The sequence below is a fragment of the Schistocerca serialis genome, chromosome 2, assembly GCF_023864345.2.
Source record: "Schistocerca serialis cubense isolate TAMUIC-IGC-003099 chromosome 2, iqSchSeri2.2, whole genome shotgun sequence".
Lineage (NCBI taxonomy): Eukaryota > Metazoa > Arthropoda > Insecta > Orthoptera > Acrididae > Schistocerca > Schistocerca serialis.
In genome coordinates this window covers 738,904,801-738,931,805 of record NC_064639.1, presented here as the reverse complement: position 1 = coordinate 738,931,805, position 27,005 = coordinate 738,904,801, and the positions used below count along the sequence as shown (strand labels likewise).

The 27,005-nt window shown below is 41.4% G+C and overlaps 1 protein-coding gene across 1 annotated transcript in view; it reads right to left on the bottom strand.

Annotated features, from left to right (window-relative positions):
- LOC126457935 (lysophospholipid acyltransferase 7) overlaps positions 1 to 27,005 on the bottom strand; it is a 142,437-nt gene that overhangs the window by 88,051 nt on the left and 27,381 nt on the right. The window contains exons 2-3 of the mRNA XM_050094645.1: positions 20,665 to 20,791; positions 4,319 to 4,472 (exon numbers count right to left, since the gene is read on the bottom strand). Coding sequence (XP_049950602.1) covers positions 4,319 to 4,472; positions 20,665 to 20,791 — 281 coding nt within the window. The remainder of the gene's footprint in view (positions 1 to 4,318; positions 4,473 to 20,664; positions 20,792 to 27,005) is intronic.

Here is a 27,005-nt window from a genome sequence, read left to right as displayed (position 1 = left end):
TGCGTATTTTGATCTACCTGTTTTTATGACCATGTACTCTGATTAATTCTGTAAATAGTATTCCATTTCTTGATACTGTTGGGAATTTTGACAATTTTAGAATAGCTAAACCATTTTCTATGTTTTCAATGAATTTTAATATGTTGTCAACCTGTTTTATTTTGTGCAAGATGACAGAGTGGAATAAGATTAGGAGTGACTCCACTCAATTATTATGGTCTAAAAAATTTATTTATGCTTAATTAGACGAATGCTAACTTTTGTTGATGTTTTGAGCATATGCATTTCCGCTGTTTCATTTTGGGACATTTTCTGAGTCTGTTTACGTTACACGAACATCCTCAGACAATGTGGGGCACGTGTAACGCCGGAAATGCATATCCTCCTATTTCCATCTATTGTACTATTTTTTTTTCCTTGTTTTGTTACCTCAAGATATGACATTTCTGTCTCTTTATATATTGTAATTGTTTTACTGTTTGTATATATATATTTATGCACTCATGTCGATGTATAATTGGTTTGTTTCGTAAATATCATTTGTATTTTTACGCTGGGTCTTGCCTAGGGAAAACTGCTATCGAACGATTACATCGATGCGTCGTGTGAAGAATCAAAGTGTGTAGGATCTTTGGTAGTGTTAACTCGGCCGCATGGAGCGCGGGCAGAACGGTGAGAGTCTGGCTGGAGTAGCGAGTGGAGCAGGTGTGTTGTGTGACGCTCCCGCGAGTTGCCGCGCTTTCGGGGTTTGGCAGCATGTAATTGCGCTCGACTCGCGATGATAGTTTCTGACATGGTGTCGCGGACGGGAAGCATTAGCTGGCGCACATCAAGAGCCCGTTTCGCCTGGTGACCGTGTCGAGAAGAAGGCGCGCCAACATCCAGCTTCTGCAACAGCGACGGCCGACAATGAGTGACTGTCGCCACCTCCTCGATCGACGGCTTCAAACCTTCAATCAACCAACAAGGAAGACTAAAAGCACGTAAAGTTTCAGAACTGTATGGCAGACCTCAGCTTTTCAAATTGTTCCATTTGCCTCGCAAAATTACAGCAACTTAGCATGAACCTCTGTTGCTCATTGTCCCAATTGCATTGCCAAGCAGGGTCCCTTCCTTTTCCGAAATGAACCCGAGTGTCGTTGAAATTCAAACGCCAGCATAATTCCATTTCACTGCTTCAATTTCAAAGTTCAATTCAAGCATTAGCTGGCTACAATAGTTAGATTACACAAGCACAAATTAAGAGTGCGAGTTTTGTTACCGTATTTTAGCTTACCTGTGACTGCAGCTCAGCTTGGTACGTACTAAATTTTACTATTGTTAATTGTTCAGAATCGTTTAATTCAAGTTCAAAGTTAAATCACTTCTTTCTAAATTGCGTAGATTCAAGTAGCTTTAGAAATGATTGTTGAGGTAGTCCAAGACTAACTGTATTTCGATGTGCTTCAGAAAGAAAGCTCACTATTAACTTCAGTCACTAAATTTACTTTCGATTTTCCGGTTTCATTAATTCTTTTGCTAAATTAAGTGTAGCGAAATTTATTACTTCTGACAAACTTTCAGATTTCACACTACACGTGTCAACCTTCAGTTGCCACGCTTCTAGTGTTAATTATATGTGTAACAACCTTTCATTTTCAGTTACTATAGTAATTGTCCTTAGGACTGGCGACCGTGATTTCCCCCAAATCTCAAATATCTAATTACCGCTAGTTAATTGTTAACGTAACGGCCGCACATTTACTTTCTTTATTAACTTTACCCCTTTTCAAAATTAATTTCCACCAGTTTCATTTGCATTTTTCCTTTCATTTAGATGTAACCCTTTCCTCCCTCTTTACCGACAGATTAACTTCGGTGACGATTGCTTTTCCCAAATTTCCATTAGGTACACGCGGTTTAATTTTTCACTGTCATTAAGGTCGATAAGTGAGGGGGGAGGTTACAACTTGTATATACAAAAAGACGCGTATGTGCAGATGGCTTAAAGTTTATCCGTTTCAGGGCCTGTATCCACCAAAGCTGCCTTCGGTTTTCATCCTTAGGGAACCTATGAGTAGGAACGAGAAACAGCTATACTTACTTCTGTAACCAAATTATCACAGATACTTTCCAAAATGTAATATGAGTCTGACTTTACAGGCATCACTTTCAACACTTTAATTTACGTGATACTCTATTTCAAGTGTAAAAAACATATAAAAGTCACGTCAGCAGATTTCAATAAACGCATCTGCACTGTCACAGGAACACTTACACGTGAAATGTAATGCCATTTCCCCCGACAAAACGCTGAGTACAGCCATAAGCGCAACACGAAACAACCATGTTCTGCCAACATTCACGTGACTTTAGCCCAAAGATGTTGGAGCCACGAAAATGACGTCAGGGCCAGTCTATTATATTTATGGTCGAAGATTGATCCCCAGTCCATAGAATACGTAAAGACAAAATCAAACAACGGAAAATTCAGAATGGAATAATGACAATATTATGAAAAGGATAGTTGCTACTCACCATATAGCACAGTTGCTGAGTCACATACAGATGCAACAAAAAGACTGTCAAACAAAACTTTCAGCCAAACAGGTCTTCATCAGAATATCAGAACACACACACACACACACACACACACACACACACACACAAGACCACTGTCTCTGGCTACCAAGGCCAGACTCCAAGCAACAGCACATGATGGGAGAAGCAAACTGGGTAGTAAGGGTAAGGAAGATGCTGGGGCAGGATGGCAGGGTAGGGGTGGTGGATGGTAGAGTGCTGCTTGTGGGAGCACATAGGGACGAGGTGGGGAGAGGGTAGGGCAAGTAGGTGCAGTCAGGAAGTTAGATGGAAGATGGGGGCAGGGGGGTGGACGGGGGCAGAAGGAGTGAAGCAAAAAGACTGTGGGTGCATTGGTGGAATAGAGGGCTGTGTAGTGCTGGAATGGGAACAGGGAAACAGATAGCTGGGTAATGGACAATGACTAACAATGATTGAGGCCAGAAGGGTTACGGAATCATAGAATATATTGTAGGGAGAGTTCCCACCTGTGCAATTAAGAAAATCTAGTGTGGGAAGGATCCAGATGGCACAGGCTGTGAAGCAGTCACTGAAATGAAGAATGTCATGTTGGGCAGCATGCTCAGCAACAGGGTGGTCCAGCTGTTTCTTTTCTGCAGTTTGTTGGATGCCATTCATGTGTACAGACAGCTTGTTGGTTGTCAGGCCCACGTAGAATGCAGCACAGTGGTTGCAGCTTAGCTTGTGGATCACATGACTGGTTTCACAGGTAGGCCTGCCTTTGATGGGATAGATGATGGTTGTGACTGGACTGGAGTAGTTAGTGGTGCAGGTATGTATGTTCTGTGAGAAAAGTGTGTGCAACTATCCAATTTTCAGTAAGTTGTACTTTCACAGTTATGAAAAATCTCAGAAAGCCATCTAGGTAGGAGCCATCTAGCACAGATGAACTGTAACCTTTGTGAATCTAAAATACACAAGATTATGAAGGTGTAGTAAAACAATCACACCCAAAAACCTAATTGAGATGCTGAAACGGTTTGCCAAACCAAGATTCACAGTTGAATTTCTAGATTTCATTTTCAGAGCTATATTGTGTCTTGTCCAGGAAGAAGCCTTGGTCTGAAAAAAGATTCAATATGTCACTGTCTTACACCTCCATCAAAAAAATTTACTGTACTGATCTATTACAGAATGAGAATTTTGAATTTTCAGGACCCGCACAGAAACAGGAAACGGAGGAAGGAAGGAGTAGAGGGTGCAGTGTTACAAATGACATAAAGTGACTCACTCATGTAAATGGTACTTTAAGGTGACATAACTGGCAGTGTATTGATATATGGTACCATTAAAAATACTATAACATTTCAATACAATACTGGAAAACAATTTGTTAATTTTTGCATTGGGAAAATCTAGAACCTGATTAAAAATGGATCTGAAGCTTGTCAAGTTACAGGTCATCTAATTTTTACTCCAAAATCTAGAATTGAAGGCTGTCTTTATATAACCTATAACATTCTCATCAGTAAAAGTTTTTCAAGTTTTTAAAACAGGATAGACTCATAATATTATTTTGTGCACCATGAAACAAACTCAGCTGCTTACAAATTAGCATTAAAACATGAGTGTCATTATTAATACAAAGCTTAATGATTGAAGTAGCAAGAAGCATAGAAGCCATATTTTTTTTCAGAACTAAAGTATCACTGAAATGACAGCAAAATTAAAAACAAAGTACTGTTGCTAAAATTGCGACTTGCAGTTATATAAATATTGTGCATGACTTAAAACATACCTGTGAGAACACCAACATAACAAAAAGCATAATGAAATATTTCCAATCCATCATAATTAATTTCTTCTTGCTGTTGGAGTTCTAGCTTATCGCTGGACTTTTCTGACACATTCTTACTTTCGGAATCATTCTTTTCAAAAGCCAAGCCAGAAAGCTGAAATAAATGGTAATATTATTTCCCTTAGAGTTTTGTTGTATCCAGTAATAAATAATCCCAGTATTCGGAACTAAATTGGGGTACAGTCTGGATTTGGAAATGGTTGGATTATCTGGGAAAAAACATATGTTCAACACAAATAAAGTTACTAGATAGGACTACCAGCCACAAACCAACGTAGTGTAGCAATGTGAAAAAGTGGCAATGTAGTGACATGAGGAAGTGGTAATGCTGCGAATACCATGCAAAATCCTCCACAACAGTACAACTACACTTTGTCACCAAAAGTATCCGGACACATGACTGAAAATGACTTAAAAGTTCGTGGTGCCCTCAATCGGTAATGCTGGAATTCAATATGGTGTTGGCCCACCCTTAGCCTTGATGACAGCTTCCATTCTAGCAGGCATACGTTCAGTCAGGTGCTGGAAGATCTCTTGGGGAATGGCAGCCCATTTTTCACAGAGCGCTGCACTGAGGAGAGGTATCGATGTCGGTCGGTGAGGCCTGGCAGGAAATCGGCATTCCAAAACATCGCAAAGGCGTTCTATAGGATTAAGGTCAGGACTCTGTGCATGCCAGTCCATTACAGGGACGTTATTGTCGTGTAACCACTCTAACACAGGCCGTGCATTATGAACAGGAAGATGTAATCACCATCCTCGAATTGCTCTTCAACAATGGGAAGCTAGAAGGTGCTTAAAAATCAATGTAGGCCTCTGCTGAGACAGTGCCACACAAAACAACAAAGGGTGCAAGCCCCTCCATGAAAAACACGACCACACCATAACACCACAGGCTTCGAATTTTACTGTTGTCACTACACACACTTGCAGATGACATTCATCGGGCATTCACCATACCCATACCCTGCCATCGGATCACCACAATGTGTACTATGATCCATCACTCCACACAATGTTTTTCCACTGTTCAATCGTCCAACGTTTACACTCCTTACACCAAGTGAGGCATTGTTTGACATTTACTGGCATGATGTGTGGCTTATGAGCTCACCTCCTGTCTGTCATAGAACTTGCAGTGGATCCTGATGCAGTTTGGAATTCCTGTGTAATGGTCTGGATAGATGTCTGCCTATTACACATTACAACCCTCTTCAACTGTCGGCGGTCTCTGTCAGTCAACAGACGAGGTCGGCCTGTACGCTTTTGTGCTGTACGTGTCTCTTAACGTTCCCATTTCACTATCACATCTGAAATATTGGACCTAGGGATGTTTGTGGAAATCTCATGTACAGACGTATGACACAAGTGACACCCAATCACCTGAACACATCCAAAGCTGCGAGTTACGCGGAGTGCCCCATTCTGCCCTCTCATGACTTCTAACGACTACTGAGGTCACTGATATGGAGTACCTGGCAATAGGTGGTAGCACAATGCACCTAATATGAAAAAGGTATGTTTTTGGGGGTTTCCGGATACTTTTGATCACATAGTGTACATAGCCAATCACATGTGGTAGTGTCATTATCTTGTTCAGAGGAGTTATTAAAGCACAGCTTACTTGGCTGCTGTTAACAGATGTTTTTTTTACAGTATACAGAATAAGCACAGCTTACTTGGCTGCTGTTAACAGATATTTTTCTTACAGTACACAGAATAAATTGGGTTGATTTATACAGCACTGTGTTCACACTTTTTGTTCATAAATAAAGATAATATTGTACGTATAAAACAGGTGTTGTACTGTACAGTACATGTCAAGCAAACAGAAAAATATTTTCCATATTTTAAAAGGAAAACTGGAAGTGCTTTGGTGGCTTGACAATAGGGAAGGTGCTACAAAATTGGTTGTTGAACTTGGTGTCAGTTTGTTTTGTTTTGCTTTAGTGTGCAAAAACAACTACAGTCATACACACCCATGTCAGGACTGTAGAGCAGGAAAACAAAGAGAGAATTTAAAAATGACTACACATCAATTACAATCGATGGAAGAGAAGACAGTTAAAAATAGGAACGTCGAGTAAGGTCTATAAAGTATGCCATACAGAAACAAGTACTGAACTAAAGATTAAATGTCCTTTGCCATCGGAACAGATGACACAATTGAAATGCTTTGTTGCCGGATGTACTGCGTGGCCTAATACAGGGTGAAAAATTCTGCTGTAAATACTGAGCAGTGTTGTGGAAGCTGATACTGGAAAACTTTGGTACCACTGATGAAGGCATACTTGACATCATGCTCAGTCCGAGAGCCATCAGTGTACACAAAGATACTATCACGAAGTTCCATGCGAACGTCATGAAACTGAAGGCAATAGAGCGAGGCAAGAGTAGTTTCCTTAGGTAGCGAATGAAGGTCAAGGTGAACACGGGCTGCTGCATGAAGCCAAGGTGGTGAAGAGTTCACACCCATCAGGAAAGTGGCAGGTAGCATGAAGTTAAGCCGCCAGAGCAAGAGCCAAAAGCAAACTCCAGAAAGTAACAGAGAAGAGAGACGCACCCTCTACTGGCAATCAAAGGAGCCATCGAAGGAGGAGGCACAGAATGGGTGGCCATGCTTGCCAGACAAAAAGCATATCTGCTGCGGAGAAAGTCATGACGGTAGGACAGCAATAGTTCGGCAGCTTCTGCCTACAGACTCTCAAGCGTGCGGGTGTAAAAGGTGCCAGTGGCCAAACAGATGCTACGATGGTGGATAGTATTGAGACAGCGTAAGAGAGACGGAATTGCATATGAGTAAATGAAACACCCATAGTCTAGTTTCAAACGGACAAGGAACCAGTACAAATGGAGGAGGGTGGTTCGACCTGCTCCCCAGAAAGTACCATTTAGGACACACAGGATACTGAGGGACTGCATACAGCGGGCTGCCAGGTAAGACACGTGGGATGACCAAAAAAATTTCCTAACGAGCATAAGCACCAGGAAATTTGTAGTTTCAATGTACGGAAGAGCAACAGACCCAAGATGTACAGACACAGGAAGAAACCAACTGCGCTGCAAGAAATTCATACAAACAGTTTTGTCAGTGGAAAAACAAAAGCCACTGTTGATGCTCCATGAGTAAAGATGATCAAGACATTGCTGAAGACGCCGCTCAATGAGACAAGTCCACAGAGAACTGCAATAGATGGCAAAACCATCAACAAAAAGGGAGCCGGAGATGCTCAGCTGGATACAGGCCATTATAGTGTTAATGGCAATAGCAAAGAGGACGACGCTCTGGGTGGAATTTTGAGGCACAACGTTTTCCTGGATAAAGGCACCTGACAAGGCAGAACCCACATGTATCTCAAAAACTTGGACCTTTAAAAACTCATGAAGGAAATGAGGCATGCGGCCTCGGAAGCCTCACATCTACAGAGTACGGAGGATACCAGTCCTCCAGTAGGTGTCGTAAGCTTTCTCACTCGTGACATGGGTGGACAAAGTGATGAGATGGTCAACTGCAGAATGGTACACTCAAAATCCACACTGTGCAGTGGTTAATAAATTGTGAGATTCGAGCCACCATGTCAGCTGGGCATGGATCATATGTTCCATCACATTGCAAACACAGCTGGTGACAGAATTGGGGTGGTAGCTAGAAGGAAGGTGTTTATCCTAACCGGGGGTTAGGTATAGGTATGACAGTGGCTTCACGCCAGTGTCTGGGAAACATGCCCTCTGCCCAGATGTGGTTGTACGTATGAAGGAGAAAGTCCTCGCCCGCAAGGGAAAGGTGCTCAAACAACTAAATGTAAACATCATCTGGCCCTGGGGCGGAGGATCGGGATCGGGATGATCTAACTCCCTCATAGTAAAGGCAGCACTGTAGCACTCACGTTTCTGAGAAGAGAAGGGCATCACATGAGCCTCCTCCACTCTTTTCTGATGGAGGAAAGCAGGGTGATAGTGGAAGGAGCACGAAATCTCAACAAAATGGCGGCCCAAGGTGTTGAAGATAGCAAAAGGGTCCACTATGACATCGACTGCTACTGTCAGGCCACAAACTGGGGAATGGACCTTGGTCCCAGAGAGCCATCTGAGGTTGACCCACATGACGCAAGAGGGAGTGGAACCGTTATAAGAACTAGTAAATGAATTCCAGCACGTCTCTGCATGCAAACTGTGGTGTGACACGCCTCAGCCCACCAAGGAACCAGGGCATGGTACAATAAAGAGGAAGAGCGAGGAGTGGAACATTCTGCGGTGGTATGGATAACGTTCATAAGATATTCTACCTGGTCATCACAACTGGAGAAATGTTGTTCATCAAAGGTCGCCAGGGAGGAGTAAAGCCTCCAGTTGCCCTTAGAATGCTGCCATTTGGGTGTGCACAGAGGTGGGGTAGGAGTCAGCAAACGGGTTGCACACGAGAAATGGTCACTCTAGTATGTGTCAGAGAGAATGGACCACTCAAGGTGATGGGCAAGCTGGGCAGTGCAGAAGGATAGGTCCAAACTGGAATAGGTGAGTGTGGATTCTGACAGGAATGTGGGTGCCCCTATGTTAAGGCAGATAATAATAAGTTGATTGAGAAGGTCAGCCAAGAGGGCACATTCTGGGAGAACCCCAAAGAGGGTGGCGCGCATTACAGTCACCGAGACACAGAAAGGGATGAGGTAGCTGTCCAATAAGCTGGAGGAAGTCTGCCCTGATACATTGAATGGTGGAGGGATGAAAATGGTAAAAAGGAAAAAAATGTCAAATGAGGAAGAAAAATGCTTGGAGCCAGGTAGTCAGGGAGATGGGTAGACTATGAACATCATCCTGGATGAGTAGCACGACTCCCCCATGAGATGAAATGCCATCCTCAGCGGGAAGGTCAAAGCGGACTGGGTAGAAATGTGAGAGCTAAAAGTGGCCATGAGGATGCAATTTTGTTTCCTGGAGGCAGAGTTCAAGTAAGTCCTCTTTCTCAGATCGAAGGCAGCAACCGTACCACTGAAGGAGAGTCATGACGAGGAAAAAATGAAGGTGTGTCACCTTGGCATCTGCCGAGTGCCAGCCTTCGAAGACTCACTGCTACAGGGCGCAGAGGCTGGAGTTTCCTGCTCCATGAGGTCAGAGGCATCGGCATCGGCATCGGCATTCTCTTTCTATCAATCTGCGGAGTCCAGGACAGAAAAATGGTTGGTAGTGTGCACCAGCGACATGGAGGTCAGCTGGGTGAGGGTATTATGTGGTGACACCGTCAAAGAGGATCTCCAAATCACTGAAGGAGAAAACCATTTCCCTTTGTTGGACTTCCTGGAGCCTTTCTGGTTGGCAGAGGAGGACTCAGATGTTTGTTGGCAGGAGGGATGTAGGAAGTCTTTGAGGGAGCTTTACTGCTGTCCTTTCCGGCCTGCCTGTTGTGTAGCAGGTGACTTCATCTCATGAGGCAGAAGTTCTGTGGCTTGTTGCACAGCTGGAGGAAAAGACGGGGACACTACCATGATGCTGCGCAATTTCACAACCATAGTGCTAAATTTGAGGTTGTATATCTGCATGGCCCTGTCCTTTGTGGAGCAAGATGTAGCAAGAACAGTACTGTAGGTGCCAAATGGTAGAAGGCAGGGTTTCCGACTACTCAACAACGTGCGAGCGACCGGGTAAGGTACTTTCTCCTTCACCCATATTTCCGGGATAGTCTGCTAATCGAGATACACAGGACAATCTTTGGAGGAGGCGGTATGGTTGCCATTGCAGTTAATACTGTGGGGAGGAGATGGGTAATCACCGTCGTGAGCATCCCTACAACAAGTTACACATTTCATAAGAATTCCCAATTGCGAATAATGACTACCATTAGCCATAGAATGTAATGACAACAATGAAAATTTGTGCCAGACTGGGACTCGAACCTAGATTTCCTGCTTATTGCGAGCAGTCCCCTAATCATTTGGCTATCCATGCACAACTCTTGGCCAGACCCAAATGTCCATATGTCGTCAACCGTACATCTATGATCTGTATTTGCACATCCATTATGTGTATTCCCGCACAGATCAGACATTGTGCTTGAAAGTTCCATGCCCCGTATTGGCAGGTAAATATGATAACACAATTGTGAATAATGACAACCATCAACTGTAGAATGGAATGACAACAATGAAAATTTGTGCTAGACCGGGACTCGAACCTGGATTTCCCGCTATCTGTGCACGACTCATGGCCAGACCCAAACACCTATATGTCACCAACTGTACATCTATGATCTGTACTCGCACATCCATGATGTGTATTCACATACAGTTCAGATGCACAGTTGACGACATATGGAAGTTTGGGTCTGGCCGCGAGTTGTGTATGGATAGCCAAATGGTAAGGCGACTGCTCACGATAAGCAGGAAATCCAGGTTCGAGTCTCGGTCCAGCACAAATTTTCGTTATCATCATTCCATTCTACAGCTGATGGTAGTCATTATTCACAATTGCAAATATATATGATGTGGTCACTACAGCGCATCGTCATCAGAACAATACTGGCATTGTATTATTGTGATTACCCATTTGGCCGGGTGTCGACACGACTCTCGAGAGTGGTTGTTACGATGACACTGGTAGCAGTGCATTGAGTTCGGAATGTATGGTCGTACTATGATAACTTCACAGCCTGCTTTGATCTTTGACAGGAGCACTACTCTATCAGAGTTGAGAAAAAGGGCACATGTGGGCAGTAAGGATGTATCTACTCTTCTAATCACCCGATGGACTGCACTGACACCCTGATCGGAAGGTACATTTGGATTTCTGCATCAGTCAGACCATCGAGCAGCCTAGTGTAAGTAACACCACGGGAAGAATTCAGCTTTCAATGGGCCTTGACAAGAACAGGATAGCTGTGGAGGAGAGAAGCTGCAAGCAGTTGTTGTGCTTGAGAATCAGAAGTAGCCTCCAAAAGCAAAGTGCCATTTCATAAACAAGAGCAGGATTTCACAAGGCCAGCAATTGCATCAACACATTTCTGAATAATAAACAGATTTATCACAGTGAAGGACTGACTGTATCAGTACATGAAATCAAGAGGAACCGTGGTGCAGCTGGTAGGGTCTTTGAATCATTAGCCTCATTCTGTTTACATTTGGTAGAGGCTGACAGTGAAAAAGATGATTGGCTCATTGTGAGAAAATCCCCCATGATAGCCAGCATTTCCAATGGCATGCTCCTTCCAATTGGGGGACCCCCCTCAGAAGGCGGCGCACCTGCCTTAGGTGATTTTACACACCTCAGGTCACACCTCCCGAACACCTGACTGAGGGATTAATTGGCAATTTAGGAAGGTAACAGTTCAGGCAATCACCCCTCCCTGGGCCTGGCCCTTATAAGGGGTATGTGAGAACCCTATCTGTCAACCTGGGGCTGGGAATTATACGTTACCCAGTAATCTGTTATGAGTCAGATGCGTGGGCTGGTCTTCAGGAACATATATGGAGGAAGAAGGAAAATAGGAACCTCAAATGCCGAAGCAGAGGAAGGATAGGAGAAGGGGAACGAAAAAAGAAAGAAGGAATGACAGACAGTGGAGAGACTATTCTAATATCAGTGACGGAATATGCAAAACACATTTCCAGCAACATCCCAGATTCCCCAAGGGGGATGAAGAGGAATATCAAGAGGACAGACATGCAGCATGGAAGGGAAAAAAAGCTGCAAAGGCTGGAGCTCTGTCGTCACCAAGCACAGAAGGGAAAAAAAGCTGCAAAGGCTGGAGCTCTGTCGTCACCAAGCACGGAAGGGAAAAAAAGCTGCAAAGGCTGGAGCTCTCTCGTCACAAAGCACGAATCCACCAAAGGGTGGGGAGCCCCCATGGGGTATATTTGGTGCTGGGAAAGCCACCATCAGTGACTGGGGAAGGGTGGGGAATCGGAGGGAAATTGAAAGCTTTTGCAACACAACTCATGAAAAAACTTTGCAACAAGGTCACAACTCCACTGTATCATTGTATGATAAAACTAATGACTGGAATTTCTCTTGGGTTACTCAGAGAACAAAAAGGTGTTCCTATTAGAAGTACCTTGATTCAAGAAAAGAGATTGCAACAGAAGAAACTTATGAATGATGATCCAACAAAACTGCCAGCAATGTCATACGACAATTAAAAATAAGTGGAGAAAAATTATCAGCCACTGTTGCTGCCACAGATGCATTCTTAGATGAGTTTGTAGACTTGATACCATCAGAAAAATCACTTGCTTCAGTACCTAGTTTATAATGCTGACAAAACACCTGAATTTCAAAGCACTCCTTACAAAACATCTCGTTTCAAAAGAAGAGTTGTGTGCATCATGTTTTAAAATGAATAAACAATGCCTTCCTGTTTTAGCCTGTAGCAATGTTGTGGTAACTAACAAATTACCTCTCATGGTAACTGGAAAGCCTGCGAAACCATGAGCCCTCAAAGCCATAATTATCAAAGCTCTTCCTGTTTATTACAAAAAAAAAATCAAAGTAAAGCTTGGATGACTGGTGTTTTGTTTAGTGAATGGTTTTAGATACAATTTGTCCCCTGTGTTAGAAGATTCAATACAGAAAATGGACTGCCATCTCGAGCTCTACTTTTAATTGACGATTACTGACAATGCTCCAGCTCATCCTTCGGAAATGCAGCTACTCAATGAGTATATCAAAGCTCTTTTTATTTTTGCCGACAAATGTAACCTCTATTTTGGAACCAATGGATCAAGGCGTGTTACAAAACCTTTAAGTTCAATAACAATAAAGAAGCTCCTACAGTTTCTAAATGAAGGACGTAACTGTTCCACCTCAGAACATCTATCTACTGGCTAGCTGAGGCTTGTGACAAAATGAACAAACATTTACAACAAACATTGTGGAAGAAATTGTGGCCAAGTCTCATGTTTGAAGAAATCCCATCCATTCCAGGCCCAGACAATAGTAATATCCTTCAACTTGTTCAAGAAATCCCAGTGTTCAAGAACACAGTGGAAAACTGCCTTCAAGAATGAATATGAGTCAATGATAACAATCATCAAGAAATTAGTGATGAAGCCACTGTCTCTGCAGTCCAGAATCTACTGATGATAACTTTGAAGATGAAGACAGTGAAGAAGAAGACACCCCTAAACATATTGTGCAACATTCTGACGCTGCAGATGCTCTTGAATTGACATTACACTAAGTAGAACAGCACATTATTGCCGCACCAACAAATGTGATGTTTATGCGGCACTGGCTCAACATTGCATCATCATGCAGACTCACTTCTTTATGACAAAAGAAGATTACAGATTTTGCAAGTTACTATAAGTGAAAATTACAGTACTACTTCATAAACTTGTGATAAAGTACTATAGTTACCACTGGAATGAACATTTCTTTTCAATAAATTGTGTTTCAATAATTGAGTTGTTCAGTGCTGTATCATAATAAAATCCTTTCCTTACACTAAAAACAAGCTTTTTTTTTTAATTTTTCCTTCTTCTCAGTCTTTTTTCGTATTCTCCAAAATTTCAGATATGCAGGGTTTGGATTATTGGGGCTCTATTGCATTGTAACATACGTCTTAATGAAACAGAGAAAAACAAACAGAGACACTATGAGAATATTACTAACTGTATTACAAATGTATTAAATCACATAACACAAACAGAATTTATATTGTTGATAAATGTGTCAGACAGCTGCATTGTGCAGATAAACTAGTTGAATTTAGTACATTACCCATGGCAAATGCACTTGGGAGTTAAACATACAGCACTAGGCCAATAAAATTTGATAAATGTTGTAAGATTATCAGCAACATTCATGCTGAAGGAGGATACATTGTCCATCACATTAATGTGATCACTTGCCAAAGGCCTGAATAATTACCTTTTGCTGTGCGAACAGCTGTGAGACAAGCAGGAATAAAGGCAGCGAGGTTCTGGAAGGTACTGGCATGGATGTGGAGCTATGCTGACTCCAGTGTTGTGACCAGCTGTGCTAGGTTTATCAGTTGAGGATTAATGGCATGAACTGTCCAACTCAGGTGATCCCACAGATTCTCAATTGGGCTTAAATGTGGGGAGTTCGATGGCCAGGGGAGTATGATAACTCATCTGTACTCTTTGAACCACGCAACATACACTGTGAGCCGTGTGACATGTTGCACTGTTCTACTGATAGGTGCCATCATGCTGAGCAAAAAAGAAACTGTGTGTAGGGGTGAACATGGTCCCCATGGATACAAGTATGCTTGTGTTGATACATCGCACCTTCCAGAATGATGAGATCACCCAGGGATTACCCTGAGGCCTTGACTCTTTGGACTATTCTTGCAGGCGGTTTACTTCCAGATGTTTTATGCCATGTCACCAACAGACATCTGACAAATGGAGAATAAAATGTGATTTATTTAAAAAGGTCATCACCACCACTCAGTTGCAGCATTGGCATGTAAATTCCAGCCTTTGTCGCTGATGAACAACAGTCAGCATGGGTGCACGAACCAGGTGCTTGCTGCAGATGCTCATACATAGCAACAGTCCCTGAACAGTTGTGGAGGAGACACTGTTGGTGGCTCCTTGGTTTGTCTGGGTGGACAGCTGCTCAACAGTCGCATGTCTATCTGCCCATACACATCTCCACAGCTGTTATTCACTCCTGTCATCTAAGGCCCATGGTGCACCATAGTTGCCTCAGTGCCAGTTTGGATAGTGCCATTTTGGCATGCAGTGTATACTTTAATCATGGCAGTTTACAAACTTAGCCATTTTGGAAATTCTTCCATCCAGGACTAAAAGCCAATGGTCATCAGGCAAATCACCCCCTCCCAAATTCATGTCCCTATGTAACCTTCAGCTTGTGCTGCTCACCTTCAGCTTTGACAACCATGTATCACATGCCTAGCCCATGCACTGCCACCCCTCCTTCTCACACCCCCAGCTGCCAAACTGGCTGCCTCCCACCCAGGCACTAGTCACCCAACTCCGACCCCTCTCCCTGCCTGCTGCCTCTCTCACTCTATTATTCAAATCTTCCACAACCTTATCTACCTGCTGAAATGCAGCATTGTGCATCCAGCTGGTGCAATGTAGAGACATAGGTGCAGTCTGTGTGAAAAATCGACACATGGTTGTGTGTGCAGGCTGGAAAGGAGTCACAAGCATAAGGTAAACGCGATGGTCGAACGGCATCGACAAGTGATTACCGCTCGTGCCACGTAAGTCGTATTGGAAGAACAAGGAGTATTTATGTATCTTACAGTGTTTTATATCGTTGATTATTGTAACAAGAAAAAAGAAGAACAGTTGAAAAACTGTTAATTGTAATTCATGTATTGGACTTCAGAGAAGCAGGATATGTGCATAACTGCTGGTGGTTATTAAGCCAACTATATTGTAAATGTTAACATTTATTTATAAGTCATATTATAAAATATGACCTATAAATACAGTAGCAGGCGTCATCTCTATTACTTAAAGATATGGTAACAGCTGTTATTCCATGATTTATTGAAAGAGGGATGTACAGAAACTGAAAATGGAACAGTTTAATCCTTAATGATACAGATGTTTGTGCAATGAAATTCCAAACAAATAAAAACAATGTACAGGTATGAAATTCTGAAGCATCCAGATAGACAATAAAATGAAGAGGCACCATCTAGTAGATTTATCTACCCCCCCCCCCCCCCCCCCACACACACTCCAGCTCTCTCTCTGTTTCTGTGTGAGTCCATATGGCGGCTGTTGTTGAACACTTCTGCATTCAGTAAAAGTCGACAGACTCCCAGCAGATCCTCCTTAGTTACTCATAAGTTAACAACTGTACTAAAGGAGTAATCCAACAACTTGAATATAAATACAGACTTTAATCTTCTCTTATGATATAGTGACTGACTTGTATTGAGTCTAACATACGAGGGCTATCCACAAAGTACATTACGTTTTGGAATTAAAAATAAATAAAGTATTGGAAATTTTTTTATTATATACAGATGAAAGCCACACTTAAATACTACTTTTCTACATAGTTGCCATTTAAATTAAGGCACTTATCGTAGCGATGGACGAGCTTGGAAATTCCTTCATTGTAAAATTCGGCCGCCTGCGCCTTCAACCACGTAATGACTGTCTTTTGGGACAGAAAAGGTGTGATTTTTGTGGATTTCCTGGAAAGAGGCACTACAGTAAACTCTCAAAGGTATTGCCAAACTCTGCACAACCTCAGAAGAGCAATACAAAACAAGCGCAGGGGAAAGTTGGGCTCAAAGATCTTGCTGATTCACGACAACGCCCGGGCCCACACGGCAAATGCCACTCGTGAAGTTCTCGAATCTTTTAAGTGGGAGTTGTTTCCTCATCTGCTGTACAGTCCCGACCTGGCACCGAGCGACTTCCACTTATTTTCAGCAATGAAGTGGTTGGCTATGTAGCGTTTTGATGACGACGCACAGCTTCAAGAAGAGGAAACCACGTGGTTGAAGGCGCAGGCGGCCGAATTTTACGACAAAGGAATTTCTAAGCTCGTCCATCACTATGATAAGTGCCTTAATTTAAATGGCAACTATGTAGAAAAGTAGTATTTAAGTGTGGCTTTCATCTGTATATAATAAAAAAAATTTCCAATACTTTATTTATTTTTAATTCCAAAACGTAATGTACTTTGTGGATAGCCCTCGTATTAGTGACCCAATGAGCATCCTTACTATGTACATCAATGCAGTTGACATTATTGTCCTTCAGATGTTCAGATCGTCAACATTCCTTGGAGCAGCATACGGCACGGAGGTCTCTTTGCTGCACTTGTGATGATGCCAGGTGCAGACTGACTAACCTCAGCACTGCATGAAGCCCAAAAGAAATACCTCAGACAAACACACAGAACAATAACAGAACATAATATAATGAATCAAGGATTGTAAACAGAGATAACTTTAATTCTTGAGATGATGATATCCCATTTCCCACTAACGCAAAATTTGTCACACTTGTTCATTTATTTTCTACTAAAGTACAGAAGTTTATGAGTAGTCCACTAACTTTAATGAGAATCATTACCGATAAAACCATGCAAAATCTCATATCCTCTCAACAAACACACACGTGTACTGTTACACTGTGCCAGCTGAGTAAACAATGCCTGGTCTGCAGCTCTGCAGCCTGACTGGGGTGTAGGGTTTCACTGGGTGGAGTGGGAGAGGGGACAAAGAAGGCAAGGAGTGAGAGGGAGACTTGGGGAAGGGTAGCCAATGATAGATGCTTGGGACAGGAATGTGGGAGGGAGAAGCAGCATGGGAATGGGACAGGAATGTCTCATTTGCACCAGTGAGGTTTTGCAGCAGCACCAGATGATGATGATGTGGAACAGAGGACTGGGGTCGTGTGAAAGAACAAAGGAAGGGAAGATTGCATTGAAGAGGTTATGGGTGCAGGATGAGTGAAGTTGGCAGAGTCAATGTGAGTACTGGGCACGGGGCTACAAGAAATTGTGGCCAGGAGGCTTACGGGGATGAAATGGTATTTATCCCACAGAAGCATGGATGAGAATGTTATGTAAAGAAATCTCTCCTGAGACCTTGGAATTTGCATACTTATGTGTCAATACATTTGCTTCCTAATCATTTTTACAATAAATAATAAGACTGAATTTAGGGTGAATTGTGAATTTCATAATCACAATACTAGAAGTAGACATAACTTCCAAAGATACTATAGATCCCTGCTTAGGGTTCATAATGAAGTTATACATTCTGCAGCAAAAGTCTACAAAAATCGCCAGTAGACATCAGGCAGGAAATTGGAAATCCTCAGTTATTAATTAAACACAGAGTGTATTATTAGTCACCCCCACAATTTATTAGAATATTTGTACTTGAGGATGTAATTTCTGGTTACACTAATATTAATATTGTATGAGTTTCTAACTTTTCCAGAATATAGGCAGCTGATAGTGGTCTCTGAAGTTAATAATGTTACAGAAACATGTTGTGTGAAGTGATAGATAAAAACAGCAGTTGGGTATATAAGAAGAAGAGCAGTGGTTTTCTCTTAAAAGCAATTTCTTTTCTCAGTTTAAGTTATATAGAAATAATTTCCACAATTATGAGCAAGAGTAGATTAGCACTTCGTTATTTTCTGGTAGTTTCCTTAACAGAAGTAGCCCTCAGTGGCTGCTTCTGCTCTGATCCCACTGTGAGACAAGATGATCAGTTCCTTCATGTAAAACATTTGTGAGTGCCTATGGAACCACAGTTGTACCCAGGTGTGCACCTCTTCATCTGAAGCAAATCAATGGCCATTGGCTCCAAAAATAAAGAAATAGCATGAGGAGAGATTGGGATTATATGTAGAATGTGTAAGGGCTCCCCAGCCACACTTCTGCAGTGCATGTGAAACAACCTAGGCAACATGTGGGTGGGTATTATCCTGCCACCAGTCAACATTCCTAAACTTTGGATTTGATGGTGTGCTTCAATGTCTGCAAAGTGTCTGTGTATCAATGTGAATGAAGTGTGATGCCATGTCCCACAAAGTCAATGAACAGTAGGCCCTTACAGTTAAAGAAAAAGGTCATCATGGCTTTCCCAGAGCTGCCTGCTGTTTGAACTATGTTGCAGAAGTTTTGCTGGGAAGGCATTATACATCCTCCATGGTGATGGTGTGCTTCAATGTCTGCAAAGTGTCTGTGTATCAATGTGAATGAAGTGTGATGCCATGTCCCACAAAGTCAATGAACAGTAGGCCCTTACAGTTAAAGAAAAAGGTCATCATGGCTTTCTCAGAGCTGCCTGCTGTTTGAACTATGTTGCAGAAGTTTTGCTGGGAAGGCATTACACATCCTCCATACAGTCTCAATCTCTACTCATGTGATTTCCCTATTTCTGGAGCCCTGAAAAAAAGACATTCATGACCATCGATTTGCTTCAGATGAAGAACTGCATATGTGGATGCAAACACCGATATTTTTCCGTGGAGGCACTGATTGTATTTTCTCAGTGGGATAAATGTATTAACAAATATGGTGATTACTTCTGAAAAATAAATAGTTTATTGCTTTTTTCCATATCTCTTATTTTCATTTGACTAGTAGTCATATAACTTACATCGTTCTGCATTCCTAAGCTTATCCTTCATGACAGGATTTTCAGAACATCATGTGTATATGGACGGATGAATGAATGACAACATTATGAAAAGGATAGATTGCTACTCACCATATAGCAGAAATATTGAGTTGCAGATGGGCACGTCAAAAAGGCTGTCAAACAAGTAAGCTTTTGGTGAAACAGGTATTCATCAGAATTACATGACGTATTTGCCTAATGCCGATGGAGGTCTTTTTGGCCAAAAGCTTACTTGTTTGACAGCCTTTCTGAATTGCCTGCCTGTGACTCAACATCTCTGCTACATGGTAAGTAGTAATCTATCCTTTTCTAATATTGCCTATTCCATCCTGAATTTTTCATTGGATGGATGAATGATTATTTAAAGCAGAAGTTTTGTATTGTGGAAGCATAGGAGACCGAGATGATTTTCTGGCAATATAATAATTTATTGTGTTCACATATGCTGTCCTGCTAATAAAATTGTGTTGAATTTGATCAGAGAGGTAGATTTCTTTATAAGAAAGGATATGACAATCTCTCTCTCTCTCCATTATCTTTTAATACAGGGTGATTCAAAATTTCTATTACATGTTTCTTGGGGTTGTAGAGGGGACTTAGTAAATGAAGTATAGAAGTTATGATATGGAAACCATGTCCACAAATGCACCATTTGGATGTAACGTCTATCTGAGCATTGGACCACTGTGAATCTCCCACTTCACAGTATGCACACAGTGGAGACAATGAGCTTTTACCTGTGTGCCGAAGGAGCACATGGCAAGAGCAGTGCTTCAAGTACTTGCTCTTTGGTTCCCTTCTATGTGACAAAGGACGCCCTCTTCCAAGTTGAGAGCACTGTGCAACTGTATAGCATCACAGCCAACCCTCCTACTTTCAAACATACAAATTTCTTGCAGCTACTGTTGTGCTCAGACGAAGGCTATTATGTGGTGTCATAAATACAACAGGAGCTGAAGACGGCATCCTCTTCTTAGCTTGTTTGTGTACTGTGAAGTGGGAGATTTGAAAGTGATCCAATATGCAAACTTATTTTATATCCAAACAGTACATTTCTGGACATGGGTTCCTTATCAAAACTCCATTTACTAAGCCCTCTGTATTTTTATTTTGATGATTAGTCATAAGAAATTATTAAAAACAATTACTGTTTAAATGTAATTTTGAAACATGTGAAAAGAAATCTTACCTTGAGTGTAAGAATCATCTGTACAAGGTTTGCATGTGGTGGTGGGTATGGTATTCCAAAATAAATGGTATTTCGAAAAAACAACAGGTAGCCAAATAAAAATGCGAGATTGATTAAATGGCTTGATCTGCAACAAAGACAACACAAATTAATCACTAAACATTTAACATTCAAGCACTGATGACACTGTAATAACAGGGATGACAAATATAGAAAAGAAGTTAGTTACCAAACATACGTAATATGGTTAAATAAAACCAATGTAACAAAATATGTAACATTATAACCCATAATAAACTGTTTCTGAACCTGTAGCTATATTCCTAATGCACCTAATATTTGATGTGTGTGTGTGGGGGGGGGGGGGGGGGGGGGGGTGCACTCACACCTGAATGTGCCAAGTATTAGGAGCTACATGAATCACTATAAGGCAAAACAAAAACGGTGAGACAATCAACACTGAATTACTGATTATTATAAACTGCTAAAAAACAATTTTGTACCACCCTCATCACTTTGGTAGTTTGTGTGTTTTCTGGCAGAAACATCTTTTTCAATGTGTTTTTCACCACAGGAGCTTGCTCCACAAATTCATCTGCACATTGGAGGAAAAAGTAAAACTGCATCCTCACCACAGTTCAGCAGAGCATTCAGTATTTCCAGTCACGAAAGGAACAATATAGTGTGTGCACATTGTTCAGTCTGTCAACATCCTTGAAGGTCCATTTTAAGCTTCAACTATGTTCAAATTGTTGCTTTATGACAAGAGCAGTTGTCAATGTGCAAAGTTTTCCACAGAACTGATGTACACCACAGCAAAGTAATTTGAGCACAATAACTGAAAATCTACACTCAACCACATGATGCCCTATTCCTACAAAATTACACTGCATGAGTACCCCTCCAGAAAATCCAGCAAACCCCGTGTGCTGCCTTTTTGGAGCCAAACAGTATGCAACTATTTCCATTAAAAACAACAGTATAGCACCTGCCTTCTCCCCAGGCACTGTACTGTGTAAAGTAGGTGGACTGGAATCTGTAACAATGGTGTCTTAACAGAAAAATGCAGAATCAGCCTGATACCTAACAGAAGTGCATGGAGGTGGCCAGCTACCAATGCATGTTTTATGCACACAGTCCCAAGATCTCAGCAAGGAGGCAGGTTAGTCATATTTGGGCCAGTATCATGGATGGATGTTGGACACCTCTCATTGGTGTCAAGGGTAAATTGAGGCTCTGCTCCACTCACGGGCCTCCAATCTATTGTCCTCCTCTACAGTCAACATTTTAGCAACGAGTTTTGTCTTCCATGATGATAATACGTAAGCACACTGTGCTCACTACATGTAACTTGCTGTGTCAACACAAGAACCTTCCTCAAACACTGGATGCTATCAGCAATATCTCCAGCACATTGAGGACAGTGAGCCAAGGGACATATATATACAAACACACACTCTTGCCAGTAGTGACTGACAGGGGGACAAAAGGTTCAATGCTTTGAGAACCCAACATAATCACCAGGCTATCATTAGTTCAAGCAGTTTGCAGAGCACACTGGTGAGGCAAATAGCCAGTAGCAGTCTGTGTGAGACAACCATATTAACTCATCAATGTGAAGTGAAAACAGCCTCTAGCCACATATCATTGAACAACATGAGTACATGGAGTCCAAGTAACATTCAGACTTTGGATCATCTGATTATTAACTGAATAAGGGCCTGGGACTATACTGTGTGGCAAGTCAAGGGCCCGACAGTTTCCGAACAGTGAAAGGTTCATTATATAATTTGGCATGAAGGGGATAAAGAGTACGGAGATGCCTTGAACTTGTCTTTTATGTATTCAAAAGGTGGCCAGGTAAGAAGATGCTGATGCTGTTGCAAAGTGTGTTGCAAGATGTTCAGCAAGAACTGACACATCGGTAGACGTATCACCATGATGAAAGAGACAAGTTGATATTTGGCAGCCCACAAGAGTACAGAGATCGGCTCATACCTTAGCAAAGCTGCATAAACATGAGGGTGATCTGTAAAGCATGTCACTTCAGACATAGCAGAACCCATCAGTGATCTTGAGTAACTGTTGCAATGTCTGATCCAATATGGCACAGGCCCATGGGGAAAGGGGCCTATAGAAAGGAGAATAACAGCTCCAATGGCATGGGTGACGGCATCGGAGAAATCTCTCACACCTTCATAGCACTCTGACAAAGAGGAGGTGAAGGAAACACCAGAAGTATAGAATTGCCAGTTGGTTCTTTGAAGAGCCCAATGTGGTGACTGGTCTTTTGGGAGGTGACAATAAAGTGACAGGATCACCAGAAAGTGGTCTCTATCACAAAGACTGTCATGTGGCAACCACCGTAGCAAAGCCATATGATTGGAAGGAGAGATCATAAGGTAAATAGCTGAACAGGTGCCATCAGTGGTACTAAAGTAAGTATGAGGAATGTCATTGAGGAGATACACACCAAGATCGAAAAGAAGCTGGTCAATCAGATGGCCCCTACAAGATGATGTGGTACTTCCCCACAGGGGATGGTGTGCTTTGAAATCCCTAAGTAGGAGAAAAGGGGGGGGAGAGTTTGTGGATTAAGGTAGTCATCTTGAGGTATCTTACATGCCCTGCCTTGAGGTAAATAAATATTGCAAATGATTATTGCTGGGGTTATTCATAATTGCACTTCTATTGGTTCCTTTGCGGTATGGAGGGGAACCCACTCACTGACTACATCTGTGCGAACCAATGCACAGACCCCTCCAAATGTTCTCTCAGGGCCAATCTGGGTTTGACACAATGAAATAACAACAGTGGCAGCAGCAGCAGGGGGAGGAGGAGGAGGAGGAGGAGTAGTAGTAGTAGAAGAAGTAGTAGTAGCAATAGCAGTAGCAGGAATAGTAGTAATTTTATTCACCTTTGGATCACTTTTACAAGAATATCGGACATGTCTTGGTATTCCAGTTACGAACAACAAAAATAATGTAATATATATACAATAAGGTTTAGAATGACAAGGGTGGGTCAGACTATTGGCCATGGCCTTATAATAGGAACCATCCTGCCATTTGCCTGAAATAATTTGGGGAGAACATGGAAACCACTCTGTTTAAAACAGTGCTACCTCGTTCAGTTTATCCCTGGTGTACAACAATGTTTTACAAAGAAGTTATTTAATAATGTAAAAGGCTAATGCTACATTGTTCATTCATTTACTATTCATTGCTCACACTTTACACACATTGTTTCATAACACTTCACCCACTATCAACTGATGCCAGGACCATTTTGTGTACTGCAACTTCCCATTTGCTAGCCTGGAAAACTGAGTCTGCATCCCTCTATAATGAGCGAGATCTTGAGCACAGAAAGAGGATAAGATGTCAGTATTATACATTGCATAGCTTTTGGAGTAACTTTTTCCAAAAAAGAAAATAAGAAGGGAAAATATAGTGTGAAGGTGTTAAGTGGAATGATAAATCTCTCATTATCATTATTTGAGTTTTATATTTATTTTTTCTTGGTAAATGTAAATTCAGTTGCATGGTCCTGGACAGAGCTGTTTGTGTAGTAATTATCGATGTTATTTTTAGTGTGCACAAAGGGTAAATGAACTCAAATGGTGTAGTTAAAATCCTCACTGTTTTGAACAGATCTTTACAATGAGGTTGACTACTATTTTGGTTATTATTCTTCTGATGTTTTCATGGAGTTTGAAAACTGTTCAGATTTTGTGCATTTGTTCTCCACAAAAGAATTCCACAGATAAGAATAGTATGTAACTAAAAGACTCTGACTGTTACACACTGGTGACAGAACTCAAAAGGCATAAAATGCTAATGAAATTCTATTTGCAGATATCTTCATGTGTTCACACCACATTACTGCAAATCATTGTTCATTCCTAGCAATTCTGTATTTGTTACACTGTTTATAGAGGTGCATTTACATTTAATTTATCAATGTGATTTTCCTTCTTCAAATTGAAATTCATGGCATTAGCTTTCTTTACACTCTGTATAAATTTATTGCTCATTGACTACTGCCTTGAGTCTTTCATCTGCTTCCTCTGGCAAGGTGTTTTCCTTTTCTGTGACTATAATATTGTTATCATCAGAAAAGAGAAATTTTTGCCCATGGGAAAGTCACTTATGTATATCAGGAAAATTATTGGTCCTAAAGTCCTACATTAATATATTTTGGTTATTAACATTTTACTAAAAGTTTGGACTTATTTGAGGTACTTGTTACCTCTAAGTAATCTGCTAGGTACGTGCAGAACCAGTCATTAGTTACCTCTCTTATTCCTTGTGCTTCTAGCTTGTTGAGTAGAATCTTTTGTTCAACAGTACCTAAAGCCTTAGACAGATCTAAAAACATGCCTATGACACACTCATATTTGTCAAGTACAACTTTTGTGAATTCTGTTACGGCTGATTCTATACGTCTACAACTTTGAAAACCAAACTGTGATTCATTTAAAAGATCATGTTTATTCGAGTAACTCATTAACCTGTCATTCATAATGGATTCTATTATATTTAAGAATGGTGACAGTAGTTGTGGACTGGTAATTTTCTCTGTCTTCTGCATTACCTTTTTATAGTGGAGGTAAAACTCTTGCCTATTTTAAATACTCTGGACATTTCCCTGATGTGTACAATTTATCTAATATGTTTGTAAGGGAACTTGTACACTCTCTATGCACTATTTTAGTTCACACATTGGTACTTCATCTACGTCTACTGACTCCAATTTTTTTTTTTAGATTTTGTACGGTTCTACTGATTTCATTATCTGTGGTTGGTAATAACATCAATGTACTTAATGTACAATTATTTACATATGTTATATTTATTTTTGGGAAATTTTTTTTATAACTTGTCTGCAGTACTTGAAACATGGCCATTCACATTGTTACACGATGTAGAGCATTTATTACTTTATTACCTTCACTTATTAGTGTTTATTGTGCACAGAAACCTTTTGATATTTGGAGAATAGGTAACAGTGAAAAGTGTTTCTTTGACAGTAACATAGATCGCAGAACAGGAGGAAACTATTTGTTGTGGTTATGGCAGGTGACATTAGTATCCATTGCAGATCCATTGAATCGTCATGTTAAGAGTGTCCAGGGTAGATGTGAAGTGGCCAGGATGACAGATCACACCCCAAGATTGTTGTCTGTTACTGGTGGGATTTAAAGAACATCCGTGAACTCTGGTTCAGAGTCTGATGGTGTGGGGGCAACAAGCACCTGGCACCAACAATCCATGGCTCCCTGTCACCACTGCACATCAGATGAGAATGCAGCTTCTCCAGCTGAGTAAACAGAGTTGAGGTTCCTGCAGGAACCATGAGGGGTGAAGACCAATTGGTCCCATGGTCTAAGTCACTTGCATGCCTACCAGAGGTTGACGTCAAAAGAGTAATTATTCCAGGGTACTGCTGACAACCTGGTTACAGTAATACGAAAGATTGATATCACCAAGACAGGATACAAATAATCAGACTTTTTCCATTGGGGAGGATGGCAATTTCTGCTATTGACTCTGGAAGGTGGACATGCACAAGGTGAGTTTTTGTGATGTTGCCGACTACAGTCTCCACAAACTGGGTTGTATGTACACTGGGAAGAAACACACTAGATCCATTGACATTTAAAGCACTGCATCGAGGGTGGGTAAAATATGACTGCACATCACAGCAATAAATCATGATTTTGACTTTCTCTAGAACCAAATTCTACTCAAACGCAAGGATGAATACCCCACTGTCAAACTTGTTCCAGGCAGGCCCTGATGTACACTATATTCAAAATGGATCCCATGCCTCTCCAAGGTTCACATAGTTCTTCATCCAACAGTAGTGTTAAGTCCTGGTGAGATATGATACCATGTACCACTTTTAGACTATTATGGGGTATTACAGAAACAGTTACATCATTGAATTTTTTATAAGACAGTAAAGCCTAGGGCTGGGCAGGATTCACCACTGTAATTGAAATGGAACCACTTTGTTTTTACTAAGGAAAGAAATTTCTCCAAATACAATTTTAGTATTCCCCACAAAGAATATTATTGACTTAGCAGAGAGACGAGGCTTTCTGTCTGTCCAGGTGCAGACCAGGAACTCAGGGGAGGAAGTTTCTGCAAACCACTTCGTTTTGCTTTTCTACCATGGTGTGGCCATGGAGGGAAAGTTGCTAGGGACATAACAATCCATACTGAAGAATTCTGGTCTGTCTGAAGAGACTGCCAGAGCCTCACACATACAGCTATTAGTTTAGGTCCTTTTAGGGTGCCAGATATCTGACTATACTAAATGGGGGCTCTCCCCAT